The sequence below is a fragment of the Uranotaenia lowii genome, chromosome 2 (genome assembly GCF_029784155.1).
Source record: "Uranotaenia lowii strain MFRU-FL chromosome 2, ASM2978415v1, whole genome shotgun sequence".
NCBI lineage: Eukaryota > Metazoa > Arthropoda > Insecta > Diptera > Culicidae > Uranotaenia > Uranotaenia lowii.
The window spans coordinates 62613270-62632594 of NC_073692.1; the positions used below are offsets into that span (position 1 = coordinate 62613270).

A 19325-nucleotide genomic window follows, 5' to 3' on the forward strand; every position below is an offset into this window, starting at 1 on the left:
TCATGTACATTGTGTATGTATTGTGTAATGTATTCAGCCGACAAATTTTTTTCATTGGCGATCCTCTCTTTCTCTACGTTTCAATCCAATACATAATCTCGATATTCCAAATAAATAAAACTAACTCCCTAAAGCTTCTGTATCCGTGATCTATTCTTGGGTCTAATTAATACAAGTATCGAACAAACAAAATAAGATTCAATCCAGTGAAAAAACGGGCAATCCAACTCGTGTTCCATTAACTGTCAAACGGTTTCGAACTGCGTCAAATTGGATCCAAATTTGGAGCAATCTTTATACCAGTTCTAAAAAAAATGTGAGATGAAACTATTATAATGGGACACGGATGCGGTTACTTGGGTCGGAATTTGTGTTTAAACCGGCTGTTTGGACCACGGATACGGGTGCTCTTAGGATTTATCAAATCAGTCATAGCTACTTTTCGCTTTATCTTTCTAGAATTTTTTTAATTTGACTAATTTTTGAAATTTTCCAATACAATTGATTTGACAGGAAGATACCAAGGGGCTAGCGAAGCTTGGGACAAATAATGAGATTAAATTTATTATTTTCAACTCATATTCGATTCAAGATATTCGTTCTGGATATTGGATAGATTACTTTCAACATTTTCCGGTATAAACTGTACTAAAAGTCGACTCAAAATCTCCTACTCCTTTTTAGTAAAATTTTGAAGCTTTAAAGGAACATTTGAATTTTTCTTTGGAATTTCGCTATATGTGTAAACAAACTCAGCTTAGTAGCGGCAACTGTATAATTCCTTATCATTACATCCTACAGAGTTGATCGTCACGAGGTTTCGTTCCGAGTAGAGCCCAATCCGGACAAGAAAACGGCTGCCGAGGTGGCTAAGCAGATCAACGACAGTCGCGTTCGGAACAATCTATCCCGTCGGTTTGGCGTAATGGTAACGGGAGCAGGTGTTGGCGATAAAACCAAGGAAGACTCGGTTAGCAAGGAACGCAGCGCTAGCGAAGGACCCGACGTAACACACGTGATGGCGTTCATGTTTGCAGGTGAGCTGTTATCTGTTTTCAATGTGTTTCAGTGGAAGTCTTAATAGAGTGGGCAATTCGGATTGCTTTCAGGAGCCGGTGCCGCAGCTATCATCGTTATCGTGATCACCTTATTCCTTATCAAGAAGCACGACAAGAAGAAGGATAAGCTAGGAGGATTGCAGACGGGACTTCTGGGAGCCGACAGTTGCAGCAAAGATTACCAGGATTTGTGCAGAGCGCGGATGGCCGGCAAAAATGGAAGCAACGATTCTCCGGGAGGTCGCATAACAGCCTTGGCTAAGGAAACCGAACGACCACCGTCATCCAGATCTAGCACATCATCTTGGTAAGTAAAGAGTTGGGCAATACGTAACTTAAGTCTTCAAAGTTATTTTTCAAACAAACAGGAGTGAAGAACCAGCACTGACGAACATGGACATCTCTACGGGCCACATGGTACTGTCGTACATGGAAGATCATCTGCGCAACAAGGGACGTCTGCAGCGTGAATGGGAAGCTTTGTGCCGATACGAGGCTGAACCCAGCGCTCGAGATGCGGCACTTCAACAGCAGTGTGCTGCTTTGAACAGACCCGGAGCACCTCTGCCGTACGACCATTCGCGAGTTGTTCTCAACCATTTGGCGAACGCCGAGGGCATGGATTACATCAACGCATCCACAATTGTAAGAAGCTTTCTTAGAAATTCCTTTCTATCAAGCAAAAATATCCCCTTTAAATGACTTAGTTCTTCCCCTTCCAGACGGATCACGACCCGAGGGCTCCGGCTTACGTGGCCGCCCAAGGACCGATGCAATCGACACTGGCTCACTTCTGGCAGATGGTTTGGGAGCAGGGAGCTGTAGTACTCGTTGCCCTTTGCCGTCTACAGGAGAACGGAGAAACTGCTTGCGCTCGCTACTGGCCAGAGGAAGGCGCCGAAGTGTACCACATCTACGAGGTGCATCTGGTGAGCGAGCACATCTGGTGCGATGACTATCTGGTGCGGTCGTTCTATCTGAAGAATCTACGCACCGGCGAGACCCGTACCGTAACGCAGTTCCACTTCCTGTCCTGGCCACTGGGCGGTGTGCCGACTTCGGCCAAGGCTCTGCTGGACTTCCGGCGGAAGGTGAACAAATCCTACCGGGGACGATCGTGTCCGATTGTGGTTCACAGCAGGTGAGTAAATGAGTTTAATTATTAATACGCATTCTACGTCCTTGTTTTCACTGAGTTAAGAAAATGTTGCTGAAAATCACCATGAATTTCAGTAGAAGAGATTTGAAATAAGTAAAACAATAGAGTGAACAGCGAGTTTATCAGTCCATTTTAAACCAAACGTACAATATTGCCTTAGACCAGAGGTCGACAACCTGGGGCTCTTTAGCTCAATGTGTGTGCAAATTATGGAAATTTCTAAAATTTTTCTCGAGTGAACAGACTCAACATTGGTTTTCCTTTAGTTAGGACGATATTTCTCAGGATTAAAAAAATAAACCAAAAAAACTACTATGAAACAAATTAACAGCATCATTAAGAAGCATTCAACCATCGTCAGTTTGCAACAAAATTAAGATATAGATATCAATAAACGTTCTTCACTAAAAATCTGAAATAGCAATTGAAATCCAGGAGCAATTTTTCTCTGGTGGCCTTTGAAGTTTTTCGTTGACTTTGTTTCCAAACTAAAATTTAATCAGATTAAAACCGAGTACACTTGTAATCGTCAAATGAAGTTCTCACTGTTAAGATTATGAAGTTGAGTTTTCTTTTTCAAGTTAATTATTTAGAAAATAAATTTGCTTTAACACCGTTCTGATAAATTATGAGCATGTTAGAGCTTGTAAAAATATTTTTTCTGAAAAATTTTTAAACACCGTTTGATCAGATCACATATTGCGATAAGTCATTCAATTCTGTCAAAGTTTTACTATTTTGTGGATTTCCACAACAAAAAGAACATTTATGAACTAAAATTTATTGCTTGATTTATTCTAAGGATCGGAAAATATGTAAATATCTTTTTAAAACTAACCTTATTTGTAGAATTTAAAATAATAATAGTGACAAAACCCCGATTTAATTTATATTATATTAATGTACATCCATGCATTTTTTTTAAATCGATATGAAAATGTTTAGTGTTTCTTTTTTATATTTCAACAAAACACATCAAAATTCTATTTTATATCTGAGAATATAAGCATTAGGAAAGAATTGCGTCAAAGTTGAAATTGATAGAATTTATCAGGTCACAACCGCAATACGCCAAAATTTCAACGTTACTATGCTACACTCGTTTTGAAAATATATTGATTTAGAAGGAAGGAAATTGCTTCCAATTGCCAATAAAACATCCAAAATCTGTGACGATGTGTAAAAGGATAATAAAACTTATGCCATATTCGTTTTCATCCTGGTAGTGCACCGGTTGTGCACCAAGTGCTGTCAAAGCGTTTTTTTTATATGAAGATGACAGCAGTTGGTGCACCACCATCTTTCCACCAAATGAAAACGAATATGGCATTAGTTAAAATCACGGTGGTATGTGTCTTAGCGATTACCATTATTTGTAGTAAAGATAAAATGAAGTGCGGCTCTTTCAAAATTGGAAATTTCCCTAATTTCTAATTTTTGGCTCTCCCATCTCAAAAGGTTGCCGATCGCTGCCTTAGACCTCTATATGAAGCCTAGATTTGTGGCTACTCAAGAGAAAAGAAATTTAGTTTTCCTAACCGCAACCTTATACAAATTAACTGACCACTTTGTAGGGATATTGCGTGCAATGTCAGTTCAGGGAAAATGATCTCGGTCTACGTCACTTGGCGGGTTTACATTTACATACATTCATCCCGCTAAGATTATTGATTGAAATCTTCATTCACCGGATAAATTTTGCAATTTCGTAAGTTTTCAAGGCCGGCCACAGTGCACTCGAATGGCGAAGCAGTTCAACACTGAAAAAACCTTCGGTGGTTTGCAAAAATTAATATCACATGGAGAAATCTATGCAAATTAGTTTACAGAATAAAAATTGTACGTACGCGAAATACCATCCGCGTGAATTCCGAAAAACTGCATTAATTCCGAAAAACCGCGTAAAAAACAGCTTGCGAATTCCAGAACCGTGGAAACAAGACCCCAGGAGATATGAAGAGGAATCTTAATAAAATGAATATACGGTGCCTGGACCTTGGGAGGACGTAGGAAAATAGATTTTTGACGCCATTTTGAAATCCAAGATGGTGGTTTCCGCCTGACTTCAAAATGCATTAAATCACTGAAAATTGAGTGAAACACCCACAATATGAGTATATGAGTATAAAATTTGATGAATTTTTCAATTAAATGACAAATCCATGACCAAAATATTAAAACAAAAATTAAAAAATATGACTGAATTAATGAAAATATGAAAAAAAATTTAACAGAACTATAAAAAATAAAAAAAATGACCAAAAATTTACAATCATGACAAAACTAAAAAAAAAAAAATTTGACAAAATTTGACAACTCTATGGAAAATATGAAAAATGTGATAAAAATATGAAAAAAGTATGACAAAATTATGACAAAATTATAATAAAATTATGACAAAATTATGACAAAAATATGATAAAAAATGACTATGAATGAAATATGATAAAAAATGACTATGACTGTGACATAACTTTGACAAAAAAAAATTTACAAAGCTTATAGTTCTGTCAGATTTTCGGCTTTATGCTGTCAATTTTTGTCATAGCTACATCAGGTTTTTTTTCATTGGATTGTCAAAATTATTTTGTAGTTTCCTTTTTTTTAAATTTTGTTTCGATTATAGTCGTTTTATAACCTTTGTGTCATTCACGACTCATAATAGCGATGCAGTTTGAGGAAAATTACTGAAAAACTTATCCGGTACAACTGTGTTCAATGTTTTACTGTTAGATTCGAACTTACGGACATCGGCTCATACTTGTCAACTGAGCTACATATATCATTATAGTTTTGTCTTAATTTTGTCATATTTTGTCATTAATTCGTCATATTTTTATCAAATTTGTCATAATTTTGTGACATATTTTTCATTATTTTTTTCGGTGTTTGTCATATTTTGTTAAATTTTTGTCATTATTGTCGTATTTGTCAGAATTTTGTAATATCCCATTTTTCATAATTAGGCCAAATTTTTGTCATATTCTAGCACATTTGTCATATTTGTTGTCATTTTAATGTCAAACTTTTGACATATTTTACAACTTTTGTGATAATTTTTTCATAGTTTTACCATATGTTTGTCAGTTTTTGAATTTTTCGTAAAATTTGTTTCATATTTTGTTATAATTTTTTAATATTTTTCATATTGTTGGCATATTTTTTTTTACCACATTTGTTTTATTTCATTCAAAGTACACTGAGGTTTTTATTTTTCGCGGTATTTCGTCCCGCGTAAAATAGTTAATTCGAAAATCCGCGTAAAAAAACCTCGTTAATTCGAAAATCCACGTAAAAAAACCCCGAAATTCGAAAATCCACGTGAATAATCCATTTTAATTAAAAAAATTCGCGCAAAAAAGCACAATACTAAAAAACGCGTAAGAACCATGATTATTTAAAAATTTTCGTACAATGATAGTTTATTTTTAAGATAAAAAACAAAATCAATTAGATTAATAGAATAGTAGAATATAGTGAGGCTAATTTGACAGTGTGGAATTGAGATCGTCTCATGTCTCATGTCTCAGGTCTTAGGTCTCATGTCTCAGGTCTCATGTCTCAGGTGTCATGTTCCATGTCTCAGGTCTCAGTTCTCATGTCTCATGTCTCAGGTCTCATGTCTCATGTCTCAGGTCTCATGTCTCAGGTCTCATGTCTCATGTCTTGTGTCTCACATCTCGAGTCTCATATTTCAGGTCTCAAATCTCAGGTCTCATGTCTCAGGTCTCAGGTCTCAAGTCTCAGGTCTCAGGTCTTAGACCTCATGTATCACGTTCTTAGTCTCAGAGCTAATATTTTCCCAACTACAAAAAGATTCTAAGTGTTTTCCTTTGAAAAAGTCTTAGAATATTTTCCCTGAAAAACCGCGTTAATTCGAAAATCCGCGTAAAAAAACCGTGTAAAAAACCGCGTAAAAAAAACCTCAGTGTACTCTCATTTGTCAATTTTTAGTTTGTTATAGTTCTTTCATTTTCATGTCATTTCGGATCATTGCGCGAGAAGTCGCTTGCACTGTGGCCGGTTGATGTTTTTTTTTCAACGTGTTTTAATGAGAAGCGTTTTTTCGCGCGAGTTGAGAATCTCAGTTCGCTTCGCGCTGACTGTGCCCTGTGTCGTTACTCTCCTCGGTTTTGTGGAGTTCTAATTTAAAAAAAAGTGTGAAAGTTGATATTTTTTGTAACGTATCCGGACCGGACAAATCCGGCCATTTGTACACAAAAACCTGACTGAATCCGGAAATTTGATTCAAAAATTTCGACGTAAAAACCGGGAAATATCCTGGCAAGTCAAAGTTGTTCTCATAAAAATTTATGAGAAAACCTAAAAGATAAATACATGAAAGTTGATTTTAATTGAGACACATCAGCTACGTTCAAATGTTATTTTTAGAGTTCCATGAAAAGGGTTATACCTTTATTTAAAAGGAACAAGTAAGATTTAGTTTTTTATTTGTCGTCAATAGCATAAAATTTATATGTCAACATAATTTGAGGTTTTGTTCGGAATTTGCTGATATTGTGAATAAATCTAACCAAGAGTCGGTCTTTTTTCCTGTATACCCTGCTAATCGTGCTGGATTGGGCTTTAGTCTAAATACAGGCACATCTTTCCAACTCGAGGCTTATTCCCGAACGAAGTTTTCTACTTTCAGTGATAATAATATGATGATATGATATATTGGGTGCCATGATCTGTCTCGGGGATACTGAACTAGGCCTACGGGAATCCTATAAAAGAGGAACACTGCATGGTTGTTTCAAATTCCTCACCAGACTCGATTTTAACCCTCCAAAGCCGTTCGGGTCAATATGACCCGAAGCGCACATTTCAAACATCTTTATCATCATTCCAATATACTGATGAACTGGTAGTTTTGACAGACCAAGTATGTTCTATGAAAATAATGATCAAATTAACGCCAAAAAACTAAAATTTGAGTTTTTAAAATCGGTTCATTGAGAAATGAAATACAGCTAAGCAAAGCCAAAACTGGATGTCGTTTTTTTAAAGTAAGACTTTTTTCTACCGGAAGATCTGTCATAGCGGTAAAAACTTTCATTGGACCCCAACATATCTATACATTGTCGGATAGATGGATTCTTGACAATTTCAAACATTAATGAAATAATTAAATACAGAAAAGCTGTCAGAAGTTATGAGTATTTTAAAAATAAAATTGATTTTTCGGACTTTTAACTTTCTAAACCAGTTTCTGAAAACCTGGTAATACATATCGACTTTATTTTGAAATGTTGAGTAATTAGAATAAATTACCTACACAATGAATATAATATCATCAAAATCGGTTAACATTTACAGCCAGGAGAACGAAATCAAATTACAACGCATATTTCCCCGAAACGGATATTTAGCGAACGGCTTTGGAAGGTTAAAAGGTCTCGAAAACAAACTGATACTCAGGTACTTATTCCTCGTATTCGGATTGTAGTCCAAGGCACGGCAAGTCACCTCAGTTTTCTACTGGGTCCATAGATGCGATGTGACTGACGACTATACCTCGTACTCCCATATACCTTCTTCTCTCTGAAATTCATCTGGGTCTTTGATTTTGGGTTTTACCTCAAACTGTCGTTAAACTATCTTTTAATGGTGGGCTCGTGCTCCTCGGAAAACTTGTTTACGTAACCACTTAAAGCAATACATTTCCCGATAACGACTCGAGGCCTGATCTTTCTTTTCACCACCCGAGCACCGACCTTCCCTCGTAATGGCGATTCGAGGCCTGATCCTCCTCTGACGACTAGAGAGCTGATCTCTCCTTGTAACGACTCGAAACCTGTACTCTCCTTTAACGACATGAGAACCGACATCTCCTCGCATCGACTCGAGGTTGACGTACACATACCTCTCCTCTGCACGACTCACGGCTCGATCTCTCTGCTATCGACTCGAGATGTGACCTCTGCTCGTTATGATTCGAGCTAAACACTTATACCCCTCCTCAGGTTGATAAAAGGCCTGATCTCAACTCGAGACCGACCTCTTATCGTAAAGACTCTGGGCTGACCACACAAACCTCTCCTCCTAAGACTCGAGGCCTAACCTCTCCCCTAACGACTCGAAGCCCGACCTCTTATCTCGAGGATTCGAGGTTTGCCACCTTTATGCCCGTCGTGTGCCGATCGAGAGCAGCTTATCCTGGACTTGCGCCTGTCACAGTACATGCGCGGGACTTAACGCAACGACTCCGATCACGGCACACATTCGGGACTTTGAACGCTACGACTCGAGAGGTGTGCCCGGCATTGAGAACTTCTCTACTCGTGGGTATCCTCCGACAGTTGTTTATCCCCTTCCTACGAGTTCCGCTACGAGGGAGGTATTGCACTTCTCGGATACTCCTCGGCGGTGCATATCCTACACCCGTTCGCGGCGCACTCATGACCTCTACTACGCAGAAGAGGATGCCTTACCTTTGTAGCTTCTAACAAGGGACCTGACGCACACTACTCAGATGATCGCCGGCGATGGGGTCATCCTACACCGTTCGCGGACTGCTAACACGCATTCCTCTTGACGACTTGAGGCTTAACGACTTGAGATTTGACTTATGCTAATGCTATGCTAATGCTATGCTAATGCTATGCTAATGCTATGCTAATGCTATGCTAATGCTATGCTAATGCTATGCTAATGCTATGCTAATGCTATGCTAATGCTATGCTAATGCTATGCTAATGCTATGCTAATGCTATGCTAATGCTATGCTAATGCTATGCTAATGCTATGCTAATGCTATGCTAATGCTATGCTAATGCTATGCTAATGCTATGCTAATGCTATGCTAATGCTATGCTAATGCTATCCTGATGTTTAATATTCTTGTTTTCAAAATGCTTCAGAGAAGCTCTTTTCTTTCGGTGGCAACCGTCGAACTTATTTGACGAATTCTTCCAATGTGCTCGTTTCATTATCTTGATGAGTCCCTTATGGATGTCACAAAGAAGTCTTAATTTCATTTTGAAAAAGTAGTTTGTTCAAAATTGTGGGATATGAGCTAGTGGGTATTCCTCCTTCATCATACTCAATAAGCGTTAGTCAATTTCGGACGTACAATAGTGTGTGTCCACTTGCGCCACCTTAGTAAAAGTGTACCTCATTGGATAAGGATTCCTCGGCCAGACGTCAGACGCTTGCTTCGGTTGCGTCAGTTTGCCCCCGCGTGATCGTCTGGGCAGACGGCAGCTCGCTCGGGAAAGCAGTACAGGTAAATAACCGGACCACAGGAGATTTCCCTATGGACACGGAACCGTAAAGTTTTACATTGGCGCTCCTACCAGGTTTTTCAAATAGAATTGTGTAGTGGTAGATAGAGGGAAATCTCCTGGTGGTTTAATAATTTGTGTTGCTAAAAAAAAAAAAATGGTGGCCATAGTTGGATTCAGTAGTGCAATAAAAAATGGTGGCCATAGTTGACAGTGAAGCTGGCAGTCAGATAGCCGACACATGGTAAGTTTACATTAACCAAAAAAAAAACGAATGTAGCTAAACCATTTCCCCCAGGCGAGTACGCCAGTTCACCTGGCAGAAATGCCAGCACCCTCAGGCGAGTACGCCAGTTTACTAGGCAGAAATGCCAGCTCCCCCAGGCTAGTACGCCAGTTTCCCCAGGCGAGTACGCCAGTTGACAAGGCAGAAATGCCAGCTCCCCCCAGGCGAGGAAGGCCAGTTCACCCGGCAGAAATGCCAGCACCCTCAGGCGAGTACGCCAGTTTACTAGGCAGAAATGCCAGCTCCCCCAGGCGAGTACGCCAGTTGACAAGGCAGAAATGCCAGCTCCCCCCAGGCGAGTACGCCAGTTCACCCGGCAGAAATGCCAGCACCCTCAGGCGAGTACGCCAGTTTACTAGGCAGAAATGCCAGCTCCCCCAGGCGAGTACGCCAGTTTCCCCAGGCGAGTACGCCAGTTTCCCCAGGCGAGTACGCCAGTTTCCCCAGGCGAGTACGCCAGTTTCCCCAGGCGAGTACGCCAGTTGACAAGGCAGAAATGCCAGCTCCCCCCAGGCGAGTACGCCAGTTCACCCGGCAGAAATGCCAGCACCCTCAGGCGAGTACGCCAGTTTACAAGGCAGAAATGCCAGCACCCCCAGGCGAGTACGCCAGTTGACCAGACAGAAAGGCCAGCTCCCCCAAGCGAGTACGCCAGCTCACCCGGCAAACATGCCTGCACCCCAGGAGAGTGCGTCACCACTAAGAACAGGCGGAAATGCCAGCATTCAGGCCTAAACGCTAGCTTCAACAAAGTCGGATTGTCAGCTTTACCTTAAGCGGGCCACAGACTACACAACATTTGTACAAATGCGATGAAATTCGATGAAATTTTGTCGCTGTGAGCACGATTTGCATAGTGTATGGCACTGCTTGAATGAGCGCCCAAACGGTTGGAATAAAATCGGTCGGGATCGAAATATTTTGTACAAAACATTCTCCCAGCCGGGGTGGAGATGGTTTTTTTTGTTGCTGTTGCTGTTTTCGCCAGCAATCATTTGTGTTCGCGTGAAATATGTTTGTATAGTGTGTGGGCGAGCATAGATCAAACAATCGACGCGGAATCATCGAATTTGTACAGGCCAATTTGTGTAGTCTATGGCCCGCTTTAAGAGAAAACGCCAGCAGAAAGTTCAAACAAGGTATGACTACGCCAGGTAAGAAGACTGACCAGACTTCGTATTCCATCACGGTCGCCATATGGCGATGATATTGTATTGTATGAGTCAGCCCCCATAGGACTCACAATGTGCTGATACAAAACTATCAGAATGGTAGAAAAATGACAGAAATGATAATCTTCTGTACCAATTATTCTATTAAAAAAATATAGTGGAAAAGGTGGTTTGAAGTCTCAGAGGATCACGTTAAGGATTTAAGTTGCTTTTGTTCAGTTCAGCGATTCAATCGGCTACGCCCAACCTTGGTAATCGAACTAAGCTGACCCCCTTTTTGACAACGTATATAATCTCACTTGGTAGCCATTATGCTGCCAGTGTTCCTAAGAGAGAAATCCTTTTCATACGAGTTACAAACTAGAGGACATACTTTTTACTTTTGCTTTTAGAATGGTTCGAGGATTGCAAGTGTGGGATTCGTGTACAAGACTTTACCTTAGTAAACCAGGAGTGAGATTGTACGTACGGTAGAATGTTTGCGTACGGCAAACAGCTTTCGAATAAATTTGTTTTATGATTGCTTTGTAGTCTAATGAAAAAGGTATGCAAACAGCCATTGATGGGATACAAAAACGACGTTGTGAATTGAAAAAACAACTAATTTATAGTTGTACAATAGAGACCGATATATATATATTTTTCAAACGGCACATGTGACTTAACACCCTGGGGTCGATTTTTATCGTGTATGAATGCTAAGTTTGATAGACTGGGCTCGGCTGAGTTTTAGTTGCCTCAATAATTTAATTTCCGCACAGCCTAGCTTTGTCCCATGGTGGCCCACATAAGAAAAAAAACATACAAACTCAATTCTTCAACACATTTTCTCCAGCAAATTAGTCCCAAACTGAATCCACGAAAACGAACTGCAACTATTCATTGATGCTTAGCTGCAGATGGTTGCTCCTGCAAAAAAAAATCGGGTTTATTGTCGACCCAGTAGACGTGTCTCAGCTCGAGATGTTTATTAGTAAAACAGTCTAATTCCATCTCTGATGCTCCCGGAAGTAGTCCACATTGACACCAGTGTAAGTGAAGTTATGGTAACGGAAATCACCTAGAATGGTTTACTCAAGTTAGATAAATTTGAAATGTTCCGTGAGAAAGAAAAAATGACGCACTGAGTCGAACTTAAATTCTCAGTTGAGTGTGGAGCTATAGAAAATCTTCGGAACGCGTTTGCTCGCTGGAAGCAGGAAAGGTTTGAATTGCCTCCTTTGACATTGATCAGTGTACTATCGTGGCCGATATGCGAGGGTTTCCGGTTTGTTGGAAAAGGCTCAGGCTTTAAGATGCAGATGACCGGCACTTTGTTTCGGAAATGATTGACAAACGGACACAGAGCTGGTTTCAAGATTTGCAGTCGTGCATAGGGCCGCTTCAGTTCGGGACTGCATTGATTGTAACAGTGGAGTATCAAGCAGATCAGAAGCATTTCACTTCCTACCAAGGTGCAGGGCTTGAGTTTCAGCGTTTTCGTTCTGGTGTTCGTCATTTTCGGATGTTCTCTAGATCTGATTGGTGTCCACACTTTGAGGGTAGCGGGCCGCCTACCCGTCTCTGTTGCTAATGGTTCGTTTGAGTGTTGCAGTTGTGAGTCCTTCGTGGTTCGCTGGAGAGATGAAAGAAGTTGATTCTGGCTTGTTTTTTCGAGGTGATGTATTTTACCGACTATTGCCAAGGTTCGCATGAGGTGTTTACCGAAACGATGGTTTTTTTTTATGAAAAACAAGGTGGATTTGGCGAAGGAAAGCCCGGCTGGATTTCTTCGTGAATAGTTTTCTGTGATGTGGATGCCTGGGTTGCAGAAAAGATTCCGTTTGTTTACGTTCTTTTGTTTTGAAATGATACACGCTTAAAAGCAAATGATGATAATTCTTAATTTTCAAACCAAAGACACAGCCGGTGTTAACACAACATGTATACACATCTCAGGTGGCGATGGAAATCCCGTGCTACGTGTGCTAAGTTTTTTGTAAACATCGTAACCAAGACAATTCGTGACGTCAGTTGCATTTTCAAACAAACAAGCATCATCGCTGTACCAGCGAAAACTAGAGAAAAAAACATGGTTAACTACTGTTTACGATTCTCGCCTAGGATACATAAACATCCTGGCAAGTGACATAGGCTTTGTTTACCTTTTTACTTTTTGAATAGCGAGTTCTTTTATAGTGTGTGTGTTTGTTCATCACCTTATTTGTACCACATTGGTGTTAACAGGGCTGAATGTGTCAATTGAGGATAAACATTTCGACATTTCGAAAGGCTTTAATTTATTTAATAAAATATTGCTGCAATAAAGAACTACGATTTCAAAAGCCGTTGAAACTTTTGTTTGGATTTTAATCGATTTGTTTTCATCTCCTTAACCTTTTTTTCAAGAGTGGAATGAAACGTTGAAAACTGTATTTCAGAGCCTATTTGTTGAAAAACGTTTATCACCTAATGCTTGATACGATAATCTACATATCACCCGAATATCTCCAAATAATTTTATCGTTAAACGTTATTGAGAAATTAGTAATGTGAGACCACTCGGGTTTAACTAGATTATATCATTTTCATCAATCCGAAGCACATCATTCCGGGAGAAAAAAACTGTAACGTAGATTTTATTCCTATTGAATAGTTGAAAGTTGAACATTGCCAAAAAAATGTGTGTGAAGGTACAAAGAGCGTTGTCGTTTTAGCGCAAAATGCAACATTTGAAAATAACAGAATTTGAGATGCGATATTTTTTTTCTCGTTTTTGTATAGAGAAGAGGGAGAATGTGGGATATGAGCTAGTGGGTATTCCTCCTTCATCATACTCAATAAGCGTTAGTCAATTTCGGACGTACAATAGTGTGTGTCCACTTGCGCCACCTTAGTAAAAGTGTACCTCATTGGATAAGGATTCCTCGGCCAGACGTCAGACGCTTGCTTCGGTTGCGTCAGTTTGCCCCCGCGTGATCGTCTGGGCAGACGGCAGCTCGCTCGGGAAAGCAGTACAGGTAAATAACCGGACCACAGGAGATTTCCCTATGGACACGGAACCGTAAAGTTTTACAAAAATCTTTCAAAATCACCGTTGAAAAGTTCTGAGAAAAAGTTGAAAATTTATTATTACTTTATCTTATTGTCCAAACAGGAAAGTCTACAATATTGCCAGACATTAATCTTCCCAAAAGTCACTCAAAGATGACTTTAATTTTTTACTAATGTTTTTTTTTTTAAATCCACCCTTACAGCAACGGCTCGGGTCGCACCGGAGCCTACATCCTGCTGGATCTGGTGCTGGGTCGCATGAACAAGGGCGCCCGGGAGATCGACATTGCCGCGACCCTAGAGCATCTGCGGGATCAGCGGGCCGGGCTGGTAGCCACCCGGCAGCAGTTCGAGTTCGTGTTGATGGCCGTGGCCGAGGAAGTGCACGCGATCCTGAAGGCACTTCCGCAGAACGCCGGAGCCGGCGAAAAACGCCCCAGTGACCCACAACAGGAGAAGGAAGCGACGCTCAAGGAGGAAAAGGAAGCCGGAACATCATCGAAGGACGGAGAAGGGAAGTCGAAGGAGAAGGCAGCGGCGTCGGCGCAGAAGTAAACAGAAAATGGGAATGGATATTTGGAAAGGAGAAGGAACCTAGTTTGATTTTGATTTTTGTTATGTTTTTGATTGTTTGGACTTGTTTTTGTAGGTTTATTTATGGAACTGAGTTTCGATTTTTGCCCCCCAAAAACTCGTTGCTCAAAGTAGAAGATTACTCCTGCTGCACTGTCCTTTAGTTGTAGAATGTAGTTTTACGAAGAACAAAGTTTTCAGTATAAAGACTTCGAATTTGAATTTGCATCCGTTCAAACAATGTTTCAAATGCACGGCCAGTTTGACATTGCATCTGGAACAAATTTTCATCAATTTTGAGTTGTCGGAACCTGAAACACACGATACTGGAAAACCAATGCAAACGTCTTAGGGAAAAATGAATGAAAAATACACAAATCATACGAGATAACCGTTGTTTAATCAATCCTTAAAAAATATAGCAACAAAAAAAAGTGAAAAGAAAATACATAATTATTATCTGTCAATTTTGCAGACTATAGTACTAGTGACTAACATCATTAAAAAAAAACAAAATCAACATAATTACCATTCCGTGGTGGAAATTTTTCCCTTTCAGCAACATTATCGGAAAAATTTCCCCCTCACAAGGAAACAAAGTTTTTTCAAGCATCTATTGGGAAACATTTGAAGTTGACAACATCAAATTTCGTGGGAATAAAAAACTGGCCACACTATCCGACCATCAGTGGCCAGCAGTGACAATTTGAATTTCATCCATCGACAGTCAAACATGTAACAAACAACCATTTTAGGGAGGAAGAAGTACTAGAAGAATGAACCGCCGCCAGCCAGCGGAGTTCGGTTGTCCGGAAAAGAGTCAGATTCGTTTAAAAACCATTTATTGTATGTAGAAAAACAAAAAGAAAAGAATTTAAAAAATCAAATTAGAGAATCCAGAAGAAATGTGGCCAAACCATCGGCCAAACGCAAAGGTAGGATATTATTTTTCGAGAAAATTGATCAAAATAAATAAAAAAAAAGTTATCGACTATATAAACCCTTCCAAAGGGCAGCACACAAAGATCTATGTATTATCTGCAAAGTGTAGACACAGTGGACAGTGGACTTAACTATAAAAAAAAACTTAATATACCCTAGAAGATATCATCATCTTTTGATTGTTTCCGTAAACGAATACATACCATCAGAAAAGAAAATACAAACAAAACAAGACACAAAACACATCACAAATCATAACCACAGCTCTATAATGTACTAACTACAAGATACAAAAGAAGGAAACATACACATATAAACAAAACAGAACAACCGATAGCTATTTGTGACATCTAACTAAAACCAAGTTCACATATGTACCTCTAAAGAGAAACTTTTTTAAGACAAAGATATGAATTTTAAAAAGGTAAATCAATAAATCTTATAAATACGTTAGAAATGAAGATAATCGAATTGAAAAGTATATATTTTACCGAGAGAAGGCAACGGTGAGGCAAACGAAACGCTACTATTACACACACACACCCAAAGATACAATCAAAGACAGACAAGACACATCAAAAGACAAACACATCATACGAAAGAAGTACTAGATTCAACACATCCACGTAGAGAAAGGTTCCCGGACTAGTGCTTCCACCTTTGGGTGGTTCAAGTGCTAGTTTGGAGGTATTTAAAAAAGACCGGTGCAGCTATTCTGTATTTGTTAGGTTAATTAGAAGATGTAGGTTAAAGAGAGATGGAAAATGAAAGGAAGAGAGCCAAAGGAACGGTGCGCTGCCAGTTTACTGGCAACCATGTTGGGCAGCTTGAATTGAAAATATATATTTTTTGATTCCTTATTGGATTTGAAGACGCCGAGGAAAAGAGAAGACTTCAAATACAGATTCTTATTTTGACAAAGTCTAATGACAAATAGAGCAGAAAACCATATGCGATTGTTCGATGAAAACAGTATGATAACACTAAGTAGCTTTTAATGAGAAAAGAAAAAAAATAAAGACAAAATAATACAAACTTATATAAAGATGGAAATGGCTCTTCACGCATTTCTTAGCTATATACATAATTATTACACTATGATAAGTCATATACATATACTTACATATATACAGTCAAAGTGGTACATTTTCGCACGTCTCCAAAAAAGAAAAAAGGCATAAAAAGTTTATATAAATAATGCAAAAACATACAAGTGTAACCATGCACAGACATAAAATATATATTGGCTCACTTTTTTTTAAGGGTCCTGTCATCGTTCTCTAAGCTTTCCAGCCAGTTTAGGTTCGTTGACAGGAGTAATCATCCAAAACTTTTAGCTATTTTCCCTTTCGACAAACGCAATGATGGAGAAGGAGTTTGTTGATAAAAATAAAAACAAATTAAAAATAAAAACCACACGTTCATCCCGCAAACAAAGACCGATTTCCGGCATATACTATGAATGTATAATGTGAGTGTGTTATTGTTTTATTTAACCTTTCTTTCAAATTTTCGGGGGCCATACCGAATGCAAATTAAACTTGGAAAATTTAAGCTTTAGATCCACGTTGTTATCAATCCCAATTTCCCTTTCAAAACCAAACCCAAATGAGGCACGAAATTGGACACTGTTTGCGGGATACCAAAACGATCAATCGTGCATTATACATAGTGATGATAAATACCGTTTTTTTCTAGCCCTGGGGCCGTTGATTTTACAAAAAAAAACTAATTATTAGAAACTGTCAAAAAAAGGTAAATTTAAAAAGTAAAACCAACAACACTGCAGAGACTGACAACTGCTAGGACAACTGTCTATTTATTTTTGTATAAGTTTACCACCTGTCATTCTTCAAGTTGAAACTTTAATCCACCGAGTGCAGAGCAAAAAATGTTTCGGCGGAACTCTACAAATGTTTTGAGTTAATTGTTTCCGGCATGGCGGGTCGTCATAGCAACGGAATTCGATCGCTCAAGGGTTTGTTTTGAACACACTTTTTGAGACGGAAGAATTTCCCAGTTCTATGCGTTCCCTATGCGTATTGAATAGTAATATCCAACTGAGGAAAAATTGCATTAACAACAACACAAAGTCTTACAAACCTAAAAGCAAGGGAATGAACCTTATAAAATATATTTGATGTAACATGTTTTGAGGAAACTATTCATCCTGACGATCCAAATCCTACATCCTAGAAGATGGACACTTAATAACACCGCATAGCGTCTCGTAAAACACAACAAATACATATACAAAGTTATCCTAAAACTCACGCATATTATACCATCATCAAAATCACATTTGGGGCATCAAATTATACATTAATCATTGTGTTTATATTCCAAGCTAATGGAACCGTTGTGTTGCAATCAGTTGATGGAATTATACATACATTTTAGAACGCCGCAAATTAACATCTGGCAACACTGCGACTACTGACAATTGACATCTGTCAACTGTACAGTTCGGTCCAGTGCTGTCTTCTGCGGATGTCAGTGAGAAGAACATTGAAGGTGTTGAAACAAAAACGTTAAAGGGAATAACCTAACCTTAGCGGAAATGATCTTATATTAATTGATATATTCTGTGGTAAATATAGAAAAGATAAAAACAAAAATATTCATATATTCTTGTGTATAAATGTCCACAAAACAGCATCCAAAACAAACTTGTTATCAGAAAACAGACACAGCAAAGCGAAGAGAAATGTATATCAGCTTACTCTCAAAATACAAAAAAAAACGAAACACAAAAGGGTGAATATCTGGGATATGTGCTTAAGTCATTAACTGTGTAACTACTACATGATTTAAACCATGAAAATCTAACAAAAAGTTTACGTTGTGAATTGAAAACACTTATTATGAGAAATCTTATTTATTTACCATAGATGTATTCTTATTTCAAACTTCCTTCAAACAAACAAAAAGTAAACAAATCACGGCGAAAGAGAGGCAGTAAACGAAACCAACCGCAAGCAACGTAAAAGGAAATAACGGAAACGGTCAAATGATTTCAACAGAAAACAAAATAAAAACGAATAAGAAAGCCACAAATCAGATATACATATGTACTTACTATATGAATCATTCTTAAATACAAAGGAAAAACAAACTTTACAATGTTTCTACACTTAACAAGAAAAAAGGGAAAACGAAAGTTGAAGAAGCAAAACCAAAAAACCACACAAACACATCTTTCAATATCGAACCAAAGCTCGTATTATTCTCAAATTATTAAAGAACAACAAAACGCTAACACTCCCAGGAAGATTCACAGCATAACACATACACTAGCAAACCCCAAAACCAAAAGAATCCATCAGAAGAGCAAAGAGGGACAGAACACCGGAGAATTTTCCAACTGAATTTTGAATATCAACAACCACCATTTTCAGAGACCCCGTTTAGTGCTACTCACACAAACAAACACTTAAAGAACTTTAATCTACCGTAATTGAAAAATGAAAAAAAAAACCAAAAATGAAACAAATCCTTATTAACTGTTGTGTAAAATGCATTATATATACACGATATAAAAGAGAAATGAAACAAACAACAAAATCAGAATCAATAAACAAACAGCAAAAAATAAATGCAAATTTAAAAAAAAACAAATCAACCAATCTCGGTTGATATCGACCTTGTATTGCCGGAACTTAAAACAAAAAAAAACAAAAGAAAAAAGGAAACCAGCAGAATTAAAAACCCATGTGATTCTTTATTTGTTTAGAGGAAGAAAACTTGATCTATAATAGGTAGCCACAGGAAAATTGGGAAAACAAATCGTTGTGAACGCGGACGGAAACCATCACCTTAAGTAAAAAAAAAATACCCTCGAGCTGGGATCAAATTTCAAACAATAAAATTGGT

The 19325-nt window shown here is 38.6% G+C and overlaps 1 protein-coding gene across 6 annotated transcripts in view; it reads left to right on the forward strand.

Moving 5' to 3' along the window:
• Positions 1-19066, forward strand: part of LOC129748752 (receptor-type tyrosine-protein phosphatase-like N) — a 128895-nt gene extending 109829 nt beyond the window's left edge. For 4 of the 6 annotated variants that reach the window (XM_055743484.1, XM_055743483.1, XM_055743482.1 and 1 more), the window contains exons 7-11: positions 802-1037; positions 1110-1365; positions 1427-1703; positions 1766-2199; positions 14141-19066. In XM_055743484.1, coding sequence (XP_055599459.1) covers positions 802-1037; positions 1110-1365; positions 1427-1703; positions 1766-2199; positions 14141-14492 — 1555 coding nt within the window. In that variant the 3' untranslated portion in view covers positions 14493-19066. The remainder of the gene's footprint in view (positions 1-801; positions 1038-1109; positions 1366-1426; positions 1704-1765; positions 2200-14140) is intronic. The other 2 variants (XM_055743487.1, XM_055743486.1) reach the window with 2 other exon arrangements.
• Positions 19067-19325: the final 259 nt, after the last annotated feature.